The following is a 24,588-nucleotide window of genomic DNA, read 5'->3' on the forward strand; positions in this document are numbered from 1 at the left end:
TCGCTTCTGACCCCTCACAATGTGCCTACGTACCCCTATTTATAGGGGATCTAGCCCACGTAGTTCTTGAGGAACAAGAAACCTAATGGGCTTAGATTTCTTATCCCGAGGCCCAGTAGGAAACCCACTGGAAACCGTCTTCTACTACCTTTAGGAATGTCCGCCGATGAGGCCCAACCACAAAGGCCCAAGGCTCGTCCGTGGCTTCGACACTTCACGGATAAGGCATCTCCCTGGCCAAGGATAACCCTCCGCTACCAGCTGTCTCTCTAGTCCACGGACGCAGGTATAGCCGTGGTTCACCCCAAATGTTGGACGCGTCATTGTCCCCCGATAAGGAGCCCCTACCAGATTGCAGGACAAGTGATCCCAAGCTTTTGGGTGTAAAGTGCAGGATACTGCAAAGTCTCCCAACGAGGACACCCGTTGACTACAGAGACAGGGCTCCCAAAGCACACACCAGGTTTCACCCCACATCCCCAATGAGGACACCCATTGACTACAGGAGGAGGCCTTCAGTCCAGGCATACCCCTGGAGGTCTCTGACCACGGACACCGCCTTTCCTGTAGATGTGCTACAGGAAGGAGTTCTTCAATAGAGTACCTGCATCAAATGGGTTAGTAATAACATTCTCCATCTTCCTTGAATCTTCCAGAGAGTTCATCCAAGTAGCATGTGAAAGTTGCATTTGTATGTCAAGTAGTAGTTAAGGGCGCGCCCTTACATTCCTGTATGTTGGCGCCGCCCTGTGTCATCAGTCTTTGGTCTCTTCCTATATCATTCTACATCATAGGGCGCGCCCTAAATTATTCATCGTTAGGGCTCGCTCCAATTCTGTCCAGGCCAAAGTATAGGTCTGTCAAAGCAATCATGTCCAAGTAATCCGTCCAAGGAGCCTTTCTTGCCCAAGACGTGCCCTAAGGCTCACCACTGAACAGGTTTCAACTAAGAAATTTTTTTCTCCTTTCCGATAATTGGGCGCGCCTCCTCTACCATGTTTGAGGGCGCGCCTTTAATACATGATAATCACAACTGTTAATCAGTTACTCAGTCAATGGGGCGCAATCTTTGGGCGCACCTTCTATTTATGTGAAGTCAATCTTATCTTTTTCCTAAATTTCAGGCGCTTCTCCTTTGATTCTGCTCATTTTATTAATCTTAACCTGAATATTATTTATACCAATTTTTGGGCATAACAACTACCCCCCAAATTCCATAAGTCATTTTCAATGGGATTGGAATTTTTCTCATCCTTATCAAAATCTGTATAAACAAATTTTCCAATACTTTTTACAGGGCGCGCCTTAACCAGGCCGTGCCTTCCAATTTTTCTTTACAGCTTCAATGATGCCATAATAACCAAATAGGGCGCGTCCTAGAAGTTCAAACGGTTTAAAAACAGTTCCCCTGATTACTAGGGATTTGCGATTGATGTGACTGATTTTGACAGCTGTCATTTTTACCTATAAATACAAGTCACCGTCAGTCATTTTCATTTTTACTTTTACTCCCCCCTTCCTTTTTATTTTCTCTTTCTTCACCAAAAGCTTCAACTCTGGCGATGAACTTTTGCTCAGAACCAGCCTTCTCTGTTACCACACTCCCAATCTATTCCAATCAACTTCTTCTCCATTCGAAAAGGTATGTAAAACTTCTTTCTTTTCTGGATTTCGTCACATAAATCATACTGCATGCCACATTGTCTCTTCAACTTCCTTAACTGTTCTTGATGATATACACAAAATGATGTATGTACCTGTGTATGTATATGCGTGATTTCAAATTTTTGTTGTTCTAGATCCAAAATCATTGGGTCCAATTTTTAATTTTATGTTTCTGGGAATCCCAACCGTTTATCCTCAAAATTAAAAGTATACGCCCTATGATAAGGCGCGCCTCTTTATTGATACGAGGCGTGTCCCCTTTATTTTTAGCCATGCCATTGTCATCTAATCTTCCAGTCTTTATAGATTTTATAATAAAATAGGACGCGCCTTCTTAGTGTATGACTCGCCCTGCCCTTCTTTTAAGTCTATCCCTACCTTTTCTGTTTCCTTCATACTTTCGTATCTCGTTCTTTCGTATTGGGCGCGCCCTCAACATTTCTTTTGGTTTTCTTGACAGCTGGAAGACGAGGGCGCGTCCTCTCCTTTTCACCCTTTCAAGAATTTCCTCACCAATTTGGGGATATATTCGCCCCCAAATACTTACTTCGATCCTCAACCTCCAGACGCCCACCATACTCCTGAATTTCTGAACCGGGTGGCGCGCATTCTTCAGGATTCTAAAGAGGGTACTTTGATGGCAGATTCCTCAGATAGTTCCTCTACGGACAACATTCCTTTGTCTCGTAGACAAGGGAAGCAGAAGCTGGTCCAAAAGGACAGATCCCCAATCCCAGATAGGACAGAACTGGACGACGATGATTGGTTCAAGAGTTTGAATGCCGATAGGTATAGGGGTGTTGAGAGGGGCGTCAACGTAGGTGCAGGACCCTCTAAAGTATCCTACAGGGCAGTATCCCCAAGCCCATCTCCCCAACACACAGAAGGCGCGCCTACTTCTCCTGTTCCTGAGGGCGCGCCTGAAGCAAGTGCGTCACCTCTACGTGATGATGAAAATTTCTTTGATGAGGACTCCTTCTAATTTTCCACCTCCCCTGAACCTTCTCCAATCCCCTTCCAACACTGGGAAGTTTTTGACAGTGAATTAGATTTTGATTGGGATGAATTCGAACCATGCAATGAAGCTGTGAAGAAACATTTCAGAAAGGAGCATGGGAAGCTTTTCTGTGTGGGCCTGTCTTCAGCTTGTTCAGATGAGCAACTAGGATGGCTCATGGAGTTTTATGACATGGAAGGCATATGGGCGCGCCCTTTGAGCATGATGCGGCCCCATATCTTTAATTATGGGAGGAATTTTAAGATTCCTAGAATGGTAACTATCCCAAAGCTGGTATCTTTGGGTATAGGCGCGCCCTTACATCCCTACCTTAGGGAAGTGGTAGAACTATACGACGTGGATCCACTCCAACTCTCTCCCAACAACTACAAGTTTATCCTGGCCTTGTTCATCCTTTATACGGACTTGGGTTTTCCCCAGCCGTCCATGGTTGAAGTTGCTTATTTTTTCAATCTAAGAAAGTCTGACCATGGGTACTATTATTTGGTGGTGGACAAGCAGCACAACAAGAAGGGTTTTTCCTCTGGCAGGCTTAGCCACGAAAAAGGTTGGAAGGAAAACTTCTTTTACCTGTATGACGTGCCCAGAATAAGGATAAGATTTAACAAGTTACCAAGTAAGGGTGCGCCTCTTCTTTCTTTTCCTTGCATTATTTCTATGTTCTTTCTTTCTTTTCTCATCCTTATACTTTTTCAGACAGACCAGCGTCCAGACCCCTTAAAGGCGAGCCCAAAAAATGAGCCGAAGCCCTCCTTAGAGTGGTTGCTGACAGGTGGAACTTAAAAACCTTAGTCACCCGGACCAACTTGATGCGAGTAGGAATTCTTTCTGACCAAGTAGGAATGAAGTGCAAATATGTAAAATTTAGGAAGGGTGCTCCTGTTTCTCGTGTTATTGACTTAGACAGTGAAGAAGAAGCTGAAAAAGAAGAAGAAGAAACAGAGGACGGCTCCTTACAAGGCCAAGATCCTTCAGGTTCATTAACTGCAGAATCTAAAGGCGCGCCCTTTTACTATTGGCGCGTCCTACTTCTCTTCCGTTAACTTTTTATTGTCATACTGGATAAAAACTTCTGTTTATTTAATCTTTCCACGTCTTCAGGGGGCGCCCTTTTACTCTAGGCGTAGCATTTTACATATGTTTATCAATGTTGTCTTTATCAATTGCTTGCTCTGTTCAACATACTTAACTGTCATGCTTAACTAACATGTCTTATGTTTTGTGCAGAAATGGCTCCTCCAAGAATCCCCAAGTCTTTTGGGGCACACCCTGGTGACAAGCCTAGGCCCAAGCCAAAGAAGGATGCTCCTGCACCACAGGCGTCCGTTCCAACTTCTACCCCCATTCCTCAAACATCACCTGTTCCAAAAAGGCCCATAATTGATCTTTCAGAAAAACAGGGCGCGCCTAAGAAACCTAGAGGAGAAGGCGCGCCTTCTATTTCTTCTGCTGCCTTGAACGCTCTTGGCCCTATGGGTTCCCTTCATGTTTCGGATGAAGAAGTCGAACAGTGGCAAGCCATGGATTTGGGAGAGGCTGCTCGTGCTTCTGTAAAGGCATCTTTCCAATTGTTCATCCACTCCACTCGAGTGGTAGACAAGCTACTTGAAGAGGGGGCGCGCCTAGAGAGGCTGCAGGGTGACAACAACATTCTGAGAAACACCCTCAAGGACAAGGACTTTTTGCACGCTAAGGATATCAAGGCCAAGGATTCTGATATTTCCTTCCTCAAGGATGAGGTGTCCAATCTTACTTCTCAGCTAGAGATTGCCAACAAAAAGGCTACCTCTCTCCATACTGAGCTTGGTGCATCCAACTTGAGGATTGAGTATCTAGAGGAGCAGCAGAAACTAGGATGGCCTGATGAGAAGAGGGAAATGACTGATGAGGCATTTGCCAGTGGCTTCCACTTCTACAGGGTTGGTTTTGTGGCCAATGATCCTGATTATTCCTTTGAGAAGTTTGGGGAAGAGACTGTTGTTGAGATGGTGGAATTTAAGAAAGAGCATGTTGCTCAAATCAAGGCAAGGAGGATAGAACTTGGGTTGGAGGAGGAAGAAGGTGAGGGCGCGCCACGAGAGGAAGTTCCCAAGGATGCGCTTGAGGTTGACCCCACTGTTCCTCTTCAATCTATTCCCCCAACAGGCCAGTCTCAAGGCGCGTCTTGACTTATTTTAGTTATTTTTAAGTTTCAAATACTTATGAGGAGCCAGCCCTCTTTTGATGTTGTGCAAAGTTGTATGAATTATTTTTCTGCTACTCTTTCCTTTTGCATCATGACCTTTTTTGTGGCTCGACGTTAATTTTATCTTTTCTTGTATGCATAAAAATTTGTTAAGGCACTTTGATTTTCCCTTGGCCATTTCATGTTTCCGTGGATTATGTTACTATAGGGCGCGACCTTTAACATATTTTCGGGTGTAATTTCTTTTTATGTAATCTCAAAGTTGTCATCGTATCATTAAGATCTAATGTCTCTTTCTTCGTAGCGTTTAGATATGAGGGCGCGCCATATTGCAAACAACACGTACTTTTTCTTATCAGTAATACCTTTGCGATATTTTACTTACTTATCAGCCTAGGGGCGCGCCTTAACTTGATTAGCTTTTGCTTTAGCTAAGTTTGCTGTTCATGTACATTTATTCATTTCACCCTTGAATACTATGTTTATCTTGATTATGAAGCAGAAATTACTAGATAGGGTGCGCCTCAACATAGGGCGCACCTCTGATGTTTTTCAAATGAGAAATGTTATGTCAAGCAAATAAAGCAATTTGAAGTAACTTTTTCCCTTTTATTGATAATGCCCTCTAGTGTATAAATTACACCAGTCTCATGGCTACTATGCTCTATGGGGAAATTATTTGAAAATTTTTCCTTCCTTCTGTTAGTTCCAAGGTTTGCAGTCACATGTACTACCCCCCTAGGCTAGGAGGAATTTATTTGCTACTAGCCTGTTACATAAGGATTAAATAAGAAAATAAGGGGGACACAGCCACACCCTACTGATAATACTTCCGTAGATGTTCTGCATTTCACGCTCGAGGAATAAGTTTGCCATTCAGATCTTCTAAGCGATAGGTTCCCTTCCAGAGTATAGCTTTAACCTTGTATGGTCCTTCCCAATTAGCTCCAAGCACCCCGTGCTGAGCTATCTTAGTGTTAAGCATAACCTTTTGCAACACAAGATCCCCAACCTTGAATGGTACGGATTTTACCCTTTTATTGAAATACCTTGCGACCCTCTGCTGATATGCAGCAAGCTTTAATTGAGAGTTCGTCCGGACTTCATCTAGCAGATCCAAGTGAAGTCTTTGGTTAACTTCCGCATCTTCCTCGACAAACGCATCTCTCCGTAGAGATCCTGCTCCTACCTCCACTAGAACCATGGCCTCATACCCATAAGTCAGCAGAAAGGGGGTTTCTCCTGTGGTCGACCTAGGTGTCGTGTTGTAAGACCAAAGGACCATGGGCATCTCTTCTGGCCAATCTCCCTTTTTCTCTTCTAACTTTGCCTTCAAGGTGTGTTTTATGATTTTGTTTATGGCTTCTGTCTGACCATTACTCTGCGGATGATAAACTGCGGTGAAGTCTTTTTTAATCTTTAAGTCCTCACAAAGTTTCCTTAACTCTTTACTATCAAACTGCTTTCCATTGTCTGAGATGAGTTTGTAGGGGATACCGAACCTGCATACTATGGAATTAAACACAAAATCCCTTATCTTCTTTGCCATGATCGTGGCTAGTGGCATAGCCTCTACCCATTTGGTGAAGTAGTCCACAGCCACCACGGCGTATTTCACACCCCCCTTTGCTTTGGGCAATTCTCCAATGAGATCAATTCTCCACATGGCAAAAGGCCAGGGGCTCGCCAATGAGGTAATGGTGGATGCCGGGGCGTTGGAATAGTTGGCAAATTGTTGGCAACGATCATAAGCCCGGACAAAATTGAAGGCGTCTTCCCTCATAGTTGGCCAGTAGTATCCTTGTCTGAGCACTTTTAATGGCAAGGAACCACCCCCGAGTGATTGCCGCAAATCCCTTCGTGCACCTCTCTGAGAATATAATTTCCTTCTTCCATATCCACACAATGTAACAGTGGATGGTTAAATCCTCTCTTGTATAGTACTCCGTCATATTCGACATACTTTGCGGCCTGGTACAGAAGGCGTCGAGCCTGTAGTTTGTCCTCTGGTACAGCTCCTGTCTGAATATAGTTATGGATGGGGGTCATCCAGCTTTCTTGTGGGATTTCTTGCATTTGAAACACCTCCACCTCCGGGATACTTGGAATTTCCTGGATTCCCAAAGGGATTTGTCCAAGTTGAACGCTGTCCATCTGTGAACCCATCTTGGCCAAAGCATCCGCATTACTATTTTCTTCTCGCTGAACACTTTCTAGTCTGGCACTTGAAAATTTTCCCAGTAGGCGATTTGCACATCTCATATATAGCTCCGTTCGCGGTCCCCGGGCTTGGAATCCTCCGTTGACCTGGTTCACAACTAATTCAGAATCACTCCGAACTATCAAATTCACGGCCCCTACCTCCAGAGCTAATTTCAGACCGTTGATCAAGGCTTCATATTCAGCATCATTGTTGGTAGCATAAAACTTGAAATGGATAGCACTCATCAAACGGTGCCCCTCCGGAGTGATCAAGACAATCCCGGCACCTGACCCATTGTTGTTCCCGGCCCCGTCCACATGTAATATCCACCAAGGATGGGGGAGTTCCTGCTTCTTTTCATCCTGATGACTTTCTTGCGAGGTCGGTTCTGCCAACACTATGGCCTTATCATCAACTTCTTCATCGAACTCAAGTATGAAATCGGCCAGCGCTTGTCCTTTGATTGCCGTGCGAGGGCAATATTCCAAATCGAACTGCCCTAGCTCCACAGCCCATTTTAACATTCTTCCTGACGATTCAGGTTTATGTAGAATATGCTGAAGCGGATAAGAGGTGCGAACTTCTATTCGGTGAGCCTGAAAGTACGGTTTTAGTTTTCGTGCCGCAAGAATATGAGTGTACACTAGCTTTTCCATGTTGGTATACCTGGTTTCCGCATCTAACAACCTTTTGCTTACATAGTATACGGGCCACTGGTGGCTTACTTCTTCCTTTACTAATACCGCGCTAACAGAGTACTCAAACACTGCTAAGTAGAGAATCAATGTTTCCCCGTCTTCTGGCTTGGCCAGCATCGGAGGATTTCCCAACTGCTCTTTGATTCTCAGAAAAGCTTCTTCGCACTCAGGAGTCCACAGAAAATCCTTACCCCTTCCTTTGATTGCTTTGAAGAATTCTTTGCACTTATCTGACGATTTTGAGACAAATCGATTTAGGGCCGCAATCATTCCTGTCAGACTCTGTACTTGTTTGACGCTGGTGGGAGATTTCATGTCTAGCAGAGCTTTTATTTTTGCCGGGTTAGCCTCAATCCTCCGGTGGTTGACCATGAATCCAAAGAATTTCCCCGACTCCACGCCGAACACGCACTTCTGCGGGTTTAGTTTCATCCTATATTTTCTCAGAATATGGAACATTTCAGTTAAGTCGGCGATGTGATCTTCCGCCCTTTTCGATTTTACGAGCATGTCATCCACGTACATTTCCATCGTCTTCCAAATCTGCTTCTTGAACATTTTATTTACCAATCTTTGATAAGTGGCACCGGCGTTGATCAGTCCAAATGGCATTCCGATATAGCAGTAAAGCCCTCTATCAGTGATGAAAGATGTGTGCTCCTGGTCAGGCTCATACATAAGGATTTGGTTATACCCGGAATATGCGTCCATGAAGCTGAGCAAAGCATGTCCTACCGTGGCGTCGACCAACTGATCAATTCTTGGTAGGGGAAAACTATCTTTCGGGCACGCCTTATTCAGATCGGTGAAATCCACGCATGTTCTCCATTTGCCGTTGGGCTTTTTTACCAACACCGGGTTTGCTAGCCATTCTGGGTAGAAGGATTCCCGAATTAGTCCGACGTTCAGGAGCCTTTCTACTTCCTCTTCCAGGGCTATAGCTCTCTCTCCGTTTACAGCCCTTCATTTTTGTCGAACCCCTTTATGCTTGGGGTCGATATTCAGTCGGTGACACATTATCTCTGGATCAATTCCTACCATATCGGAATGGCTCCATGCAAATACATCAAGGTTCGCCAAAAGAAATATTGAAAGACCTTCCTTCAACCTTGGTGCCAACTGGGATCCTATTCTCAAGACTTTACTCGGATCTTTTTTATCGACAGGGATTTCAATTGTGTCTTCTGCTGGCCCCATCTTCTCCGTCGGCATTGGTATCCGGGGATCCAGGTCAGGTGAATCATGGATTTCATTGTCTTGCGGAGAGGGCGCATCCCCTTTAGGAAGAGTGTCGACTTCTTTAGAAGGCGCGCCTTGCATAGCAGGGGCATCAACTTCCTTGGTATGTTTTGCGAATAAGGGTGCTCCTTCAAGGGGAAGGGCACCATCCTGTTTGAGGCTTTGCAAGACATCGAATCTCCCTTCTAACCGTTCCCCATGGAAATCTTTCTGGACTATGGTATCCATCGCCTCCTCTTCTTCCAATATCTTAATTCTGATTGCGTCTTCCAAGTACAACATTGTTGGGGGAAACCCGAAGGGATGTTCATCTTCTTGCTCAACATAATAGTGGACTCGGATTTCCTCGGTTGGTTGCTCAATGCTTTTCTCTTGGTCTACGTCCGGAGTATCTTCGGCATGGGAGTCTTTTCTAAAGCCTTTCATAGCTTGCCTGTAGCACTCCCGAGAGTCATACTGAGAACCCTTTATACTCCCCACCCCATTTAGCGCTGGAAATTTGATAGTTAGATGGTGGATTGAAGTGATAACTCTCATCTCCCGCAGAAAAGGTCGTCCCAGCAACATGTTGTGGGATGATTCCTGATTCAGGACCTTAAATTCAAGCATCTTTGTTACCGACAACGGGCAGTCCCATCTTCTTAAAGGTGTTGTAGTACAGGATATTTTCCGAGCTTCCGTTATCCACGAAGGCCCTGTGAATATTTTTGGTTCCGATCTGGATGGAAATAACTAGCGCATCATTGTGGGGATGGTGTACCCACCGGGCATCTGCTTCTCTGAAGGTAATATCCATGGACTCGCCCTTAAACACTTTGGGCGGTCGAGTTTCCAACCTGTGAATGTCCGTGAGAGGCCTGAATCGAGCTTCCCTGGCGTATCTTGCCAAGGCTCGGTTGCTGCATTCCATCCCGGGATCTCCCCCGTAGATTGTTCGGATACTTCCATCCCTAACAAATTTACTTTCCTCCAGGGTGTCATTGTTTGACCCGCGTGGGGCTCGTCTTTCTTCTTCCCTCGTTCTGTCATCCTTGTGTTTCCTTACTTCCTTGACTACCCATTCTCCGAGGTATCCTTCCTTGATAAGCGCTTCGATTTCATCTTTTAAATGTCGGCACTCATGCGTGTTATGTTCAGATAATTCATGGTATTCACAATATTTTTTCTTGTCTTTGCTTTGCCATGATGATAAAGCTTCAGGTTTTCTAAATAGCCCTTTATTTTTGTTTACCTCGTAGATATGATCGATAGATGCGACCAAAGGTGTGTACCGGCTTATCCTGTAGTCATAATTTGAGGGAGGGCTCCATCCCCTCCTTGTGCTTGCTGTATTCACCCGGTCTGGGCTTCGACTATCCCTTCGGTACCTTGGGCTTGGAGACCTATCCCTCTTCCTTCCTTTGTTTCTTTGACTCGACTGTGAAGTCGGTTGTACCTCTGCCAAAGATTGTTCTATGGCTTTAAAAGATTCTGCCAAAGCGAAGACATCTGCTAGAGTGGCCGGATCTTTCCCTTGTAAGTGCTTCCAAAAATCCGAACCAACCCTTAATCCTGCGATCAATAAGCTTTTCAAGGCTTCGTCCGATGCTTCCCTCACGCTAGTAGATTCATCGTTGAACCTTTTGAAGTACGATGTCAAGCTTTCATTTTCCCTTTGCCTAACATTGGCAAAAGTTGTGACAGAGGGCGCGTATCCCACCGCGACTTGGAACTTGGTTAAGAACAGAGTCTTCATCTGATCCCATGAGGTGATCACTCCTGGCCCGAGCTTTTAAAACCACTGTTGGGCACTTTCTCTAAAGGTTGCCGCCAAGAGACGACATCGAGCCAAGTCCGGGACTTGGTACACAACCATCTCTATATTAAAACGACCCAGGAATTCCACCGGATCTGAGTTTTCGTGGAAACGGAGATCGCTAGTAGTGTTGCGATACCCGACCGGCAATTGTGCCTCTCTTACTGTCACCGAGAATGGGGAAGGGATTTCAGCTGTAGCCGTCACCCTGCCTTCAAGGTGGTTAAGTAGCCTTTTTAGATCTCCCACATTGAAAGTTTCCACACCAGGAATGGTCTGCATTTGAGGCTGCGGATCTTGGAGTTGCATTGGAGGTATCTCCACTTGATTCCCCCGGGAGGGGCTTGCTGCTGGTTCGTATTCTGGGTGTCTTCGGGTATTACAATTATTTCAGGATTTCGTTCTTGATTTCTCCCTTGATTATCTTATCCACCTTGGCCGCGGCCCCGAGCCGTACCGCGATCATAGTTTTCTACATTTCTGTGATCATCATATTCCGCATAATCATAGCCATCTGCTTGGTTATTCCAGCGGGAATCAAGGTGACCGCGGTAATTGCCAGGATGGTATCCCTCTAAATATCTACCTCGGCCTCCACCTCTTCCACTCCATTGAGGCCTTCTCCAACGATCGTTTCCATACTCACGCCCATATCGATCCAGCGATCTGCGGGGAGGAGCTCTCTCATGATCGCGGTATCGCTCCCGATTTTCCTGGGAATTCAGGGGTACACGCGTTGGATCGCGGTGCCGCTCCCGATTTTCCTGGGAATTTAGGGGCACACGCGTTGTATCATGGGGCGTCACATCTCCGCGATCAGCTTCTTCCTGCCATTCAAGTAGCACCATTCTCAAATCATCATCGCCCAAGCAAATCCCCAAGCGATCTTTCAGAGCTGCGAAGCCCCGTTGCTGATTCTCCGGCATCGACTCCGCCTGTCGGCGTTCCTCGAGACTACGTCCAGACCGGTGCGGATGGGTGGCTCCCCGGGTGTCTGCTCGCAGAATTTCCCGTCTATTCACATCTTCTTCCACTAGCTCGATGATTAGGGACGTGTCATTAGAATAGTCCAGGCGTCGCGGGGTTATCGGCACACGCCCTCCCTCAATGCGGCCATGGCCGGCTGAGACATCCCTATCAGTCAAGGGAGCTTTTCCAGGGGCATGAGTCGCCCGGTTGTGGCGAAGACCCCTTCTAGCCTTGCGCCGTTCCACGGTGCTCAACCTTGAATCGAAACCATTCAAAGCATCGCCCATGCGATACAGTTGTTCCAACAAGTTGGTGTTGCTGATGAGCACAGGTGGTTGCCCTCCAACGTCCGGCATGGGACGATCAGTCATTGGAGGAACGCAGGGTTCATATTCATAGCCATGATCAGAATCTTCTTCAGAACTTCCATCTTAAAAACTTCCATCATGATATTGAGACATCCTTCCTCCCAGATGTAGATCTTGATTAGCCCCTCCTTCTAGCGCCAATTTGTTGATAGAGGAATTTGGTAACAACAAAACTTGAGGTTCGTGACCGGAAACAAGATCTGTGATGGCGGTTCTTCGTCGGAAATGTGAACAATAACCGGCGGATCCGATGAACAGTATTCATCGGAAAAGATGAACAATGTTTGGTAGTGGTGATTATTGGGGGCTGGGATTGCTTAGGGTTAGTGGTGGCTCCTTTGCGCTCTCGCTTCTGACCCCTCACAATGTGCCTACATACCCCTATTTATAGGGGATCAAGCCCACGTAGTTCTTGGGGAACAAGAAACCTAATGGGCTTAGATTTCTTATCCCGAGGCCCGGTAGGAAACCCACTGGAAACCGTCTTCTACTAGCTTTAGGAATGTCAGCCGATGAGGCCCAACCACAAAGGCCCAAGGCTCGTCCGCGACTTCGAGACTTCACGGATAAGGCATCTCCCTGGACAAGGATAACCCTCCGCTACCAGCTGTCTCTCTAGTCCACAGACGCAGGTATAGCAGTGGTTCACCCCAAATATTGGACGCGTCCTTGTCCCCCGATAAGGAGCCCCTACCAGATTGCAGGACAAGTGATCCGAAGCTTTTGGGTGTAAAGTGCAGGATACTGCAAAGTCTCCCAACGAGGACACCCGTTGACTACAGAGACAGGGCTCCCAAAGCACACACCAGGTTTCACCCCACATCCCCAATGAGGACACCCATTGACTACAGGAGGAGGCCTTCAGTCCAGGCATACCCCTGGAGGTCTCTGACCACGGACACCGCCTTTCCTGTAGATGTGCTACAGGAAGGAGTTCTTCAATAGAGTACCTGCATCAAATGGGTTAGTAATAACATTCTCCATCTCCAACAAAATGAGCCGAGCCGAAGTAAAAAATTCTAGTCAAAACACCGGTTGACTGTTAAAATAACAAACCAAATAGTTTTATTTTTTTCTAAAAATTTTGTCATATCACTAAAATATATTGATCTTAACATCCGTACGGTTGGATCATTCATAAATATTTTTTTAAAAATTGAAATATTAATATGAGACTAAACACTAGTTACAAATATTGTTCAAACTATTGGTTGATTGTCATAATAACAAACGAAATAAATTTATTTTTTTCTAAAAATTTATCTTAACATCCGTACATTTGGATCATTTATAAATATTTTTAAAAAAATTGAAACATTAATACGATACTAAACACTAGTTACGAATATAGGTCAAAACACTGGTTGACTGTTAAAATAACAAACCAAATATATTTATTTTTTTCTAAAATTTTTGTCATATCACTAAAATTAATAGATCTTAACATCCGTACGGATGGATTATTCTTAAATATTTTTAAAAAAATTAAAACATTAATACGAGATTGAACACTAGTTACAAGTACAAGTACAGGTAAAAATACCAGTTGACTGTTAAAAAAACAAACCAAATACATTTATTTTTTTCTAAATATTTTGTCATATAACTAAAATTAATAGATATTAACATCGGTACGGTTGGATTATTCATAAATAATTTTTAAAAAATTAAAACATTAATACGAGACTAAACACTAGTTACAAATATAGGTCAAAACACCGGTTGACTGTTAAAATAACAGACCAAATATATTTATTTTTTTCTAAAATTTTTGTCATATCACTAAAATTAATAGATCTTAACATTCGTACGGTTGGATTATTCTTAAATATTTTAAAAAAAATAAAACATTAATACGAGATTGAACACTAGTTACAAGTACAAGTACAGGTCAAAACACTAGTTGACTGTTAAAATAACAAACCAAATACATTTATTTTTTTCTAAACATTTTGTCATATCACTAAAATTAATAGATCTCAACATACGTACGGTTGGATTATTCATAAATATGTTTAAAAAATTAAAACATTAATACGAGACTAAACACTAGTTACAAGTACATGTCAAAATACCAGTTGACTGTTAAAATAACAAACCAAATACATTTATTTTTTCTAAAAATTTTGTCATGTCACTAAAATATATAGATATTAACATCCCTACAGTTGGATCATTCATAAATAGTTTTTAAAAAATTAAAATATTAATATGAGACTAAACACTAGTTACAAGTACTGTTCAAACCATTGGTTGATTGTCAATATAACAAACAAAATAAATTTATTTTTTTCTAATTTTTTTTTCATATTACTAAAATATATAGATCTTAAGATCCGTACAGTTGGATCATTTATAAATATTTTTAAAAAATTGAAACATTAATACGAGACTAAACACTAGTTACAAGTATAAGTCAAAACACCGGTTGTTGTTAAAATAAAAAACCAAATACATTTATTTTTTTATAAAATTTTGTCATATCACTAAAATATATAGATCTTAACATCCGTACGGTTGGATCATTCAAAAATATTTTTAAAAAAATTGAAATAGTAATATGAGACTGAACACTAGCTACAAGTATTGTTCAAACCATTGGTTGCTGTTAAAATAACAAACTAAATAAATTTATTTTTTTCTAAAAATTTTATCATATCACTTAAATATATACATCTTGGCATCCGTACGGTTGGATCATTTATAAATAATTTAAAAAAAATCGAAATACCAATCAGGGAATAAATATCAGTTACAAGTAGTAGTCAAATCACTTGTTAATTATTAAAATATCAAATTAAAAAATTAATTTTTAATATCTGATTTTTTTCAAATTACTAAAATGTATATTTTGACATTCATATGGTTCAATAATTTAAAATTATTTATAAAAATTCTGAATAAAATTCATAATAATCAAATATATAAAAAATTTTTTTTTTTTTTTTGAATTGTTTTTTAGCCGAACCGAGCCTAGTTCGAGTCGAGTTCGAGCCGAACTGAGTAGAGCTCGAGCCAAACATGCCAAAATCTTGGCTCGAGCTCGTTTTCTTAACGAACACATTCTTGTGTTCGAGCTCGAGCTCTAGCCCTTAACGAACAGAGCCGAACCGAGCCTTTAACGAGCCGAGTTCGAGCTTGTTCGCGAACGGCACGGTTCACGAACAGCTCTACTTCCGAGGAAGGGAAATTAAAGGAAAAGCCTTCGAATATTTTGATGTGCTTTTGTTTATTGATTATTCTTGTTTGAGTTTATTCATTTGAGGGGTCAAGTTTGTTGATTATTGTTGTTTTTTCATTGTAGGAAAGAAAAGCCTGAAAGGAATATGTCCTAAGTCCAATCGTGTATTAGGATTTAGGAATAATTTTTATGTAATCTGTTTTGATTTCATTGATATTAATAAAGACTTGTTTTATTTTTATTACGGGCTTTATCTATTTAAGTGTTTAAATAAGATATACCATAGTTTAGAGTAAAGCTTTTTATGGATTATGATGAGATCATAATAGTGAGACCTAAAAAGATGATAACTCTAAACTTAAATAGTTCCTGGTCATAGGATTACTAACTGGTAATTAATAATCCGCAAAGATCGGTACATACTATGCTTGCTTCATTATGAAGGATGTCTGTTCTCATAGACATTTGTGTGGTGACACTATAGCTAGTATGTAGGTGCTTATTAGAGAATAAGTTCACTGAACATGACTCGCACAGCTGAACAACTGATGGAGTTCACTCACGTGTCAGCAGTTGTTCACTTAGTGATAGTTGTACAAGTATCCTTAGACTTGAGGTCATCATAGTCATCTTGTGTACACTGAACTATGCTTTGGTTTAGTTCTTAGTCTCCAGGGACAATTATTAGGGCTCTACTGGGTATAGGAATTTGTACACGAAGATAGTGTATGATCAATAAAGAATCTACCCCTTCCAGTGAAGGAAGCAAATGTTCAAGGCTGATCCACTTATGCTAGTTCAGGAATCTCTGACCAGAGTGAATGAAATTAGAAAGGAGTTTCTAATTTGCATAGAACTACGCATAGTAAATGGTAAGCAAATGATTGAATTAGATAGGCTTGACACGAGATCCATGCCTTGTATTTAATCGGGACATTGTAGGGTAGAAGGAGTTTATTGTACGGTAACTATTCACTGACAGGTTCTTGGTATTCTAAGCAGTGAATTCATATTATCCGGATAGTCGCGATATGTTGAGAAGCATCACTCACGATGTATAATAAATGTGATTAATTAATTAATCATATTTAATAAATTAGAGAATTTATATAAATAATGATAAAATAGTTTTATTATTATTTATTTCTACTACCGGCTTAATATTGAACCTACAGGGTCACACCATAAAAAGAGAATGATTTTATGGTGGAGGAACTAATTAACAATGGCTAATAATTATTTATTTGTGAAATAAATAATTAATTGGAAAATTTAATAATTGATTAAATGAGATTTAATTAATTATAAATTAATTAAGAAAAGTTCTTAATATTATTAATTAAGGATTTAATTTTTGGAAATTAAATCAAGAGAGAGAATTATTTCTAAAGTGTTTAGAAAAAGGATTAATGATTAAAAGGTGTTTTAATTATTAATGAGAATAATAAATGGGATAATAATAATAATATTTATGGGAAAATTTCAGCTGAAAATTTTGCCTATAAATACACTATTATAGACCTTATTTTTATTCTAACCCCAGAAACCCAAAAGTTTTAGAAAACCAAATTCTCTCCACCTCCTCCTCCTTCTAAAAGTCATTTTCTTGGTGGATACCGGTGGAGTGCTTCACACTTGAGGAGCAACTGCTAAGGATCTCTGATCGTTGTCTCCGAATTATTTTAAAAGGTTAGATTCGATCCCTCGAATTTTTATTCACGATTTATATGCTTTTATTTGGATTTTGTGTGTGTAAAAGTGTTTTTCCACGCCCCGCTGCGTTTAAAAATCCAATAAAGCCTATCTAGAACAACACCATACTGAATCTCAGAGACTAATGCGAGGTTTATACTTTAAAATTGTGTACTTGATAATGTTGTGTGTGTTGTAGGTACTATTTGAAGAATTCACTCCTTGAGTCGGTCAAGGAGGGGGTGTCCGTGAAAAGCTTGAAGGCCTCCAGGGGTACGCCTGATAATTGAAGGCATCCTCCTGTATTCAACGGGTGTCCTCATTGGGGATGCGGGGTGAACATTGGTGTGTGCTTTGGTAGCTCTGTTCTTGTATTCAAAGGGTGTCCTCGTTGGAGAACTTTGAAGTCATCCTGCATTTTACACCCAAGAGCTTGGGTTCACCTGTCCTGTTATCTGGTGGGTTATCCTTATTCGGGGGATAGGAACGCATCCGACATTTGGGGTGAACCGTGGCTATACCTGCGTTCGTAAATCAAGGGAGATAACTGTAGCGGAGTGTTATCCTTGCGCAGGGAGATGCACTATCCGTGAAGTCCTACGATTACGGACGAGCCTTGGGCCTTCGCGGTTGGGCCTCATAGTTGGACATTCCTAAAGCTAGCGGAAGATAGATTCTGGAGGGACTTCTATCGGGCCTAGGAATGAAAAGTTTAAGCCCATTAGATTTCTTATTCCCCAAGAAATACGTCAGGTTTGATCCCTATATAAAGGGTACGTAGACACATTAAGATTGGTAAGAAGTTGAGAGCTAAAAAGGAGCCACCACTAACCCTAATCAATCTCAACCCCCAATTTATCACAACCACCACACTCCGCTCACTTTTTCGGCAATGAACCACCATCGTAGATCTTGATTCCGGTGACGAACCTCAAACTTTGTTGATACCAAATTCTTCCGACAACAAGTAATAACCCATATAAATTTCTGGTCAGAGTGGATGGAAATTAGAATGTGTTTCTAATTGAAATTCGAATGAGTTTCACCTCATAATCAAAATACATTGCGATTATTGAGTTTATTTTGTAAGTTATGAAGTTTGTCAAAATACATTCGAATGAGTTTGTAAGTTATTGAATTTCCCTAGAGCGATGCATATTTTGAAGGGGAAAACCACTTTTGAGCGGAGGCTAAAATATTTTACTGAGAGTGCTCATAAGTGACGACTTATAAAAGTTGATTAGATAAAAATCCCAGAAGGATAATAAATACATGATTATACACTTGTGACATGAGATCATACAATATTCAGAGATATAATTTCTTCCTTGAAGGAAGATGATAGTCACTACTGTAAAACTTGAAAAGAAATTGGTCCCAAGTACCATGCATCATATTTCAGTGTGATATTGATTTATCTTTATACGTGTCTCAGTACATATGATTAATTTACTGGTTGTAGGTGATAGCAGGTTATACTAATTCTTATCTAGAGTAAGATGATCTTGTCCAAAATGGAAGGGTAGAACCAGGTTCACTGTATACTTTAAAATTAGTACAAGATGAAGGTATACAAATCTTAAAAGTACATAAAGAAATTATCATTTGATCTCCACTACCCTCTTCGAAAAAGGTTTAAATTGATTTTGCAGGTGCAAAGTGTTTACTCTGATTCTCATTCGGGTCTCAATTGAATATGTATTCACATATTATTGAAGATGTTATTATTTTGGAATACAATAAAATTAACAATTATGGGGACTTCTCATAATGAAATTGTGCTTCTAGCAACTCGGGAGATTGATTATAAAAATGTATGACATTGATTCGACATGGCACTATATTATATAATTTATTTAGCAAAATTGAAGTTATACAAAATCTATAATGTGCTAGCTACCCAACTCAGTGAATGATACACAATATCGAGGAGAGATATGTGCGCTGCACTCTTTTTTTCTTAACCATAACCATGGTTTTTGTCCAAAGGGTTTTCCTGGTTAGATTTTTAACGAGGTAGCATCACATACGTATTATGAAATAATGTTCTTATTTCTTTACTATGATTTTCACCCACAAGATTTCTCCTGTATGGTCTCAACGAGACACCGTTTCCGTATTAAATTATGGGAATATCCTTTGATCTTTCATGTACAAAACCTTTTGGCCTTTCATGTACAAAACCTTTTGGCCTTTCATGTATTAAACCTTTGGCTTTTCATGTCTTGACTTTTGACTTTCTAGTTTCTTGTAACTTATGTCATGTAAAGTCTATAAATAACCATTGTTCTCGAGAATGAAAACACACATCAATATATATGAAAATGATCACTTATCCCTCTCAAAATCTTTACTCTACATTTCTCTTTATTATATATTATATTTCATAACAGTATACGATTTTTTTTTCAATGTTGGACATGTATTTTAAGGTTAATAAAAAACGTACTTTTATTATTTATTTTTAAAATTTATTTTTTATATTAAATTTCAAATAACAAAAATTTATTCAGAAAAAAAAATTAAAATAATTTATGCAAGTATATTATACTGGAGCCCGTAAATACGTGTTGTTCCTATGTATGCTGCGCAGGTGGGCAGTTCGTAGTGTAGTTGACCAACTCATGTTACTTCCCAAAACTCTCGATGTATCTTTTTCTCCTTATTTTTCTTCTTCCACTCTTAAAACTCACACACAAATTCATATGGATACCTCTAAGAATCCAAACCCACTTCAGAAAACAAGGCATCAAGGGCCCTGCATACCGTATCTTTTTCGGAAACTCTGCAGAGATCAGACGGCAAATGATGGCTGAAGCAGAGTCAACAGGCCTTGTTTTCAACCATGATATAGTTCAAAGAGTGATGCCACATTATTACAACTGGTCGAATGAGTATGGAAAGAACTTCTTGTATTGGTTCGGACCGAAGCCGAGGCTTGCTGTAGCTGATCCTGATCTTGTTAAGGAGGTTTTGATGAATTCTGGTGGTTGTTTTGAGAAAACTAAGTTTAATCCTTTGGCTAAGTTGTTGTTTGGAGATGGACTTATTGCATTGATGGGTGAGAAATGGGCTGTTCATAGAAGGATCACTGCTCAAGCCTTTAATATGGAGAGAGTTAAGGTCAATCATCTCTCTATTCTTGTATATATTGATTTGTTTCATGGACAGACTAGGAGGCATAATCATAAATTCTCTCCGCTCCCCAAGAGAATTTGTGATTATGCTCTCTTTAACCAACTGAATCAACCTACAGATGTTAAGCTTCTCCACCAAGAGGATAGTTATCCTAATTTATGATTATCCCCCTTTAACCAACTGAGCCAACCTACATATGTTAAGCTTCTCCACCAAGAGGATAGTTATTCCCTCTTTAACCAACTGAGTCAACCTACATATGTTAAGTTTCTCCAGCTTGTAATTTCTGGATTATTCGCGTAGTGGATTATTGTTTTTCTTAGAGTTCTTCCATTGAGTAGACTGTTTTTAGTCTTTTAGTTAATTATGGTGAGATTATAATCACTAATGCTTTAATGAAGTGAAAATGAATCCTAGTAAAGGTATTATAAGGCTAAGTTTCTAGGAGAGTTCTAATTAAGAATTTGTAACTTAATTACCTCGAGATTTTAGAAGCCGAGAGTTCTAATGATCATTTGTGGATGATAAACACAAGGTATTATCAATAACGAGATTTATATGGTTACCCTGTTGTGACTTGTGAGTAGAATATAAGTCACACAAAGAACTCCATCCTTCGATCCCTGTATGCTTTACTTCTAGAAATAAAATCGATGATCTGATTTTGACAAAGATATCACCTTGTCGCAGCTTGTCCTATTAAGATGAATGTACCAAGGAATAGTGCTTGTTCTGGTTAAAAAATTAGAGTTACAGAATACATCCTATAGAAAGTACTAATACAGAGAACTTAGTCTTATTTGTTGTTTGATCTCTTTTGGCTAGGATTGGGTGCCAGAAATGGTGGCTAGTACTAGCAAAATGTTGGACAATTGGGAGGAAGAAAGAGGGGGAAGAGAAAGATATGAAATTGATGTGCACAAAGAACTTCATAAACTTTCTGCTGATATTATATCACGAACAGCTTTCGGGAGTAATTTTGAAGAGGGGAAGCATATATTTGAGTTGCAAGATCAACAGACAGGCCTTGTCTTGCAGGCTCTTCGCAGTGTTTATGTTCCAGGATTCAAGTAACATATTCTGCATTGCTCTTACATTCACCAATGTGCTTGCTTTTGCCTATTTTACTTGAATTCATTTGTGTTTGTCCCTTTCAACTCTTTTAGACCTCACAGACAAGTCTGTGAAGAAGGCATATAATTTTTGCTCACTTGTGTAGTTTTAATAAAGGTATTCTTGATCTGTGTTGGTCTCAGTTCCGCTGTTTGATGAGTCAACTTTTAAACAGGTTTTTGCCCACCAAGAAGAACAGAATGAGGTGGAGACTGGACAAGGAAACACAGCTGTCGATAAGAACATTACTTGAAAATAATAAAACAAGAGAAAGCCCGAAATGTCTACTTACTTTGTTGATGTCTCCTTATAAGAATCAAGAAAACAAGGAAGAGAAATTGAGCTCTGAAGAAGTCATAGATGAATGCAAGACATTCTACTTTGCAGGTAAGGAAACGACTGCTAATCATTTGACTTGGGCACTTCTTCTGTTAGCACTGCACCAGGAATGGCAGGAAAAGGCTAGGGAAGAAGTGTCTCGTGTCTGTGGAGAGACTTCTTTCCCGACTGCTGATAATTCAACCGACTTAAAGATTGTAAGTCATAATCCATTCAATACTGTTTTTGAGGGTTAATTATCAAATACGTCACTTACTGCATCTAAATATATCAAATGAGTCACTGATTACTGCATCTAAGTGATCTAGTTGATAATTAACCCCTATTTTTGAAATTTTGTTGTTTCTTAGGAACTACAATTATCAGCTTAAAACTTAACTAGGACCGATAAATTTAATTGGATAGAATAAAAAGCCTGAACTGTGTACATTGGCAGATAACCATGATTCTGAATGAAACACTCCGACTCTACCCCCCAGCGGTGATGCTAATGAGGGAGACCAACAGAACTGTGCAGCTAGGCAGTCTCGATATTCCAGCTGACACACAGCTCTATTTACCCATGACTGCTATTCATCATGACACTAAAATGTGGGGAGCAGATGCAAAGGAGTTCAATCCAATGAGATTTGGGGAGAGTCGCAAGCATTTAGCTGCATTTTTCCCATTCTCCTTAGGCTCAAGAATCTGTGTTGGTCAAAACCTAGCCATGCTTGAAGCAAAAGTAGTACTAGCAATGATCGTTCAACGATATTATCTTGAGGTATCACCGTCGTATGTCCATGCTCCGAGGCAGTCGATGACCATGCAACCTCAGTTTGGTGCACAGATTCTCTTTACCAGGATTCACAAGTGAAGACTGTAACTGACCAGATTAGTCTGTTCTATTTTTAGCACTTTGATCTTGTAGAATTGTACAACAGGCCACTTTACAATTATGCATCATCACTTCACTATATGTAAGATTAGTTTTTCACTAGTGTTGATGAAGAAGGCTTTTTATTTTAACCCGATTTCCGATAAATTGAGATAAGACCTATCCAAACTCTGATTAATAGATCGGCCGATTTTTTAGAACTGTACTTAGAGCATCTCCAAAAACTAAGTTGTCATACCAAAAATAAAAAAATATAGTCAATTTTTTTAAAAAGTCACACTCCAACTATACCCGCCCCTTGTCTATAATTATAGCTCAGCTCCTATGGATAACTATTTTTGTCGATCCACTATAGGCTCTGTAGAAAGATTACACATCAGTTATTACATATTAAAGTGATATATTCTATTTATAACAATCTAAAATATTAATAACATACTATTTTTAAATTATAGACAACCAATATAGCCAATATCATCTAAGCAAAATGTTTTACCAATATAGCAAACCATTGGTCTGCTTGCAGTTACAGTGGTAAGCTTGTGGGATTAATTTTGTCACTAGTGTTGATGAAGAAGGCTTTTTATTCAAAAAGGCCGATCTTCAACTACACTAGAAATTTAACTGCACAGGCTCAGTTAGCGATCCTACGTGCTCCATCGGTTTCATTTTAACTGTTTGCATAGTAAAAATTATCTTTTTTAAAAAAATTGTAAATAAAAGTTTAAGTTATATATTTTTATTCAGGGAAAAAAATTATTATTTTGGTCAAAGTACTTCGAAATGAGTGAGAAAAGTTAAGCAACTATTAAAAAGATAAAAAGATAGAGAGAGAAGTGTTTTGACCTGAATTTATTATTTTTTTATTGTTCTTTTAAAAAATGTATATATTTTTTGGGATTTTTGCATAAATACCCGAGTTGCAGAAATTTTTTGCAAAAATACGGATTAACCTCATATGCAACTACATATGCATCCGTTGTAACCTCATATACAACCATATATGCAACCCGTGTCCATATTTTTACAAATATTTTTAATAAAAAGTGATATTTTGATAAATTCCCTATATTTTTTACCCGATTTCCGATTAATCGAAACAAGACCGTTTAAAACGAGGTAATTTAGTGGAATCTAAATTTTGAATTGTAATCACAACTACAAGATGGGCCAAATAATGTACAAATTGGATTGGGCTGGGTCGTAAGACTGTACTTCAAGAAAACACCTTAAAAAATTTAAAAAAAGTAATACTAGCCCCACGAGATGCTTGTTGTTAGAGAAACTATTGCGTGCCGATACTTTTGTAATCGGATTGTTAGAGTTCGAATTTAAATATTTTTAAACTAGTTAAACTGTTTGTTTGACTTAAATAAACTCAAATATTTGATTCAACGACACTCGTTGTTTAATTTAAACAAAATTAAATATTTGACCGAACTTGACTTGTTAAGTTAAGTCGTGATAATTGAATTGGGTTTAAATGAGTCAAGAAGAGTTAAAAATTCATAATGATAAAAATATTACTATTAATTATCATGGTTCTAAAGATTCGACGATTAATTTTCGATTAATCCTATAAAATTCACGTGATCGATCTGATTTTTGAAATCCGATTAGTTCTTATGTATTTTTCTTGATCGGTATATTGTAAATAAATTATTATAATTATTATAAATATAAATTATATGATATGATAAATATAAATTAACTTATAAATTACTACTAAAATAAGGATATAAAATTAATTATAATTTAAAAATATAAAATGTATCCGATTTTTTCTCCGATTAATCTTTCCGATTAATCCTCAATTCTCTAATTAATTCTCAATCAGTACTTTAACCGATCTTTTCTCATTCCCGATTTTATAACATTGCTAATTACTAACTTCCGAGGTATCGAATTTAAAGCCGCGCTAAGTCATGTTCGGCGCAAGCTCGCATCAATTCGAATTTGTGTTCGAGCTCGTACATCTCTTCAATTTAAAAACCAATAAAAATATAAAAAATATAGCAATATATTTTTAATTAAGCAAATTCAAATTTTTACCGATCCAATTTTCATATTTTAAATCGAGTTTAATCAAATTTACATATATTCAGCCA

The 24,588-nt window shown here is 39.6% G+C and overlaps 3 protein-coding genes across 3 annotated transcripts; 1 reads left to right on the forward strand and 2 right to left on the reverse strand.

Annotated features, from left to right (window-relative positions):
- Positions 1 to 6,683: 6,683 nt before the first annotated feature.
- Positions 6,684 to 8,300, reverse strand: LOC141720114 (uncharacterized). The gene has a single exon (XM_074522470.1). The coding sequence runs from the start codon at positions 8,298 to 8,300 to the stop codon at positions 6,684 to 6,686; it is 1,617 nt and encodes a 538-aa protein (XP_074378571.1).
- A 1,309-nt stretch (positions 8,301 to 9,609) lies between these two features.
- On the reverse strand, positions 9,610 to 10,743 carry LOC141720115 (uncharacterized). The gene has a single exon (XM_074522471.1). The coding sequence runs from the start codon at positions 10,741 to 10,743 to the stop codon at positions 9,610 to 9,612; it is 1,134 nt and encodes a 377-aa protein (XP_074378572.1).
- An 8,862-nt stretch (positions 10,744 to 19,605) lies between these two features.
- Positions 19,606 to 22,611, forward strand: LOC141721707 (cytochrome P450 734A1-like). Its single transcript, XM_074524760.1, has 4 exons — positions 19,606 to 20,136; positions 20,977 to 21,221; positions 21,440 to 21,800; positions 22,040 to 22,611. Exons 1-4 carry the CDS (start codon positions 19,660 to 19,662, stop codon positions 22,457 to 22,459), a joined length of 1,503 nt encoding a protein of 500 aa, XP_074380861.1. The 5' UTR covers positions 19,606 to 19,659; the 3' UTR covers positions 22,460 to 22,611.
- The last annotated feature ends 1,977 nt before the right edge of the window (positions 22,612 to 24,588 follow it).

This window comes from Apium graveolens, chromosome 4 (assembly GCF_009905375.1).
Source record: "Apium graveolens cultivar Ventura chromosome 4, ASM990537v1, whole genome shotgun sequence".
Taxonomy (NCBI): Eukaryota; Viridiplantae; Streptophyta; class Magnoliopsida; order Apiales; family Apiaceae; genus Apium; species Apium graveolens.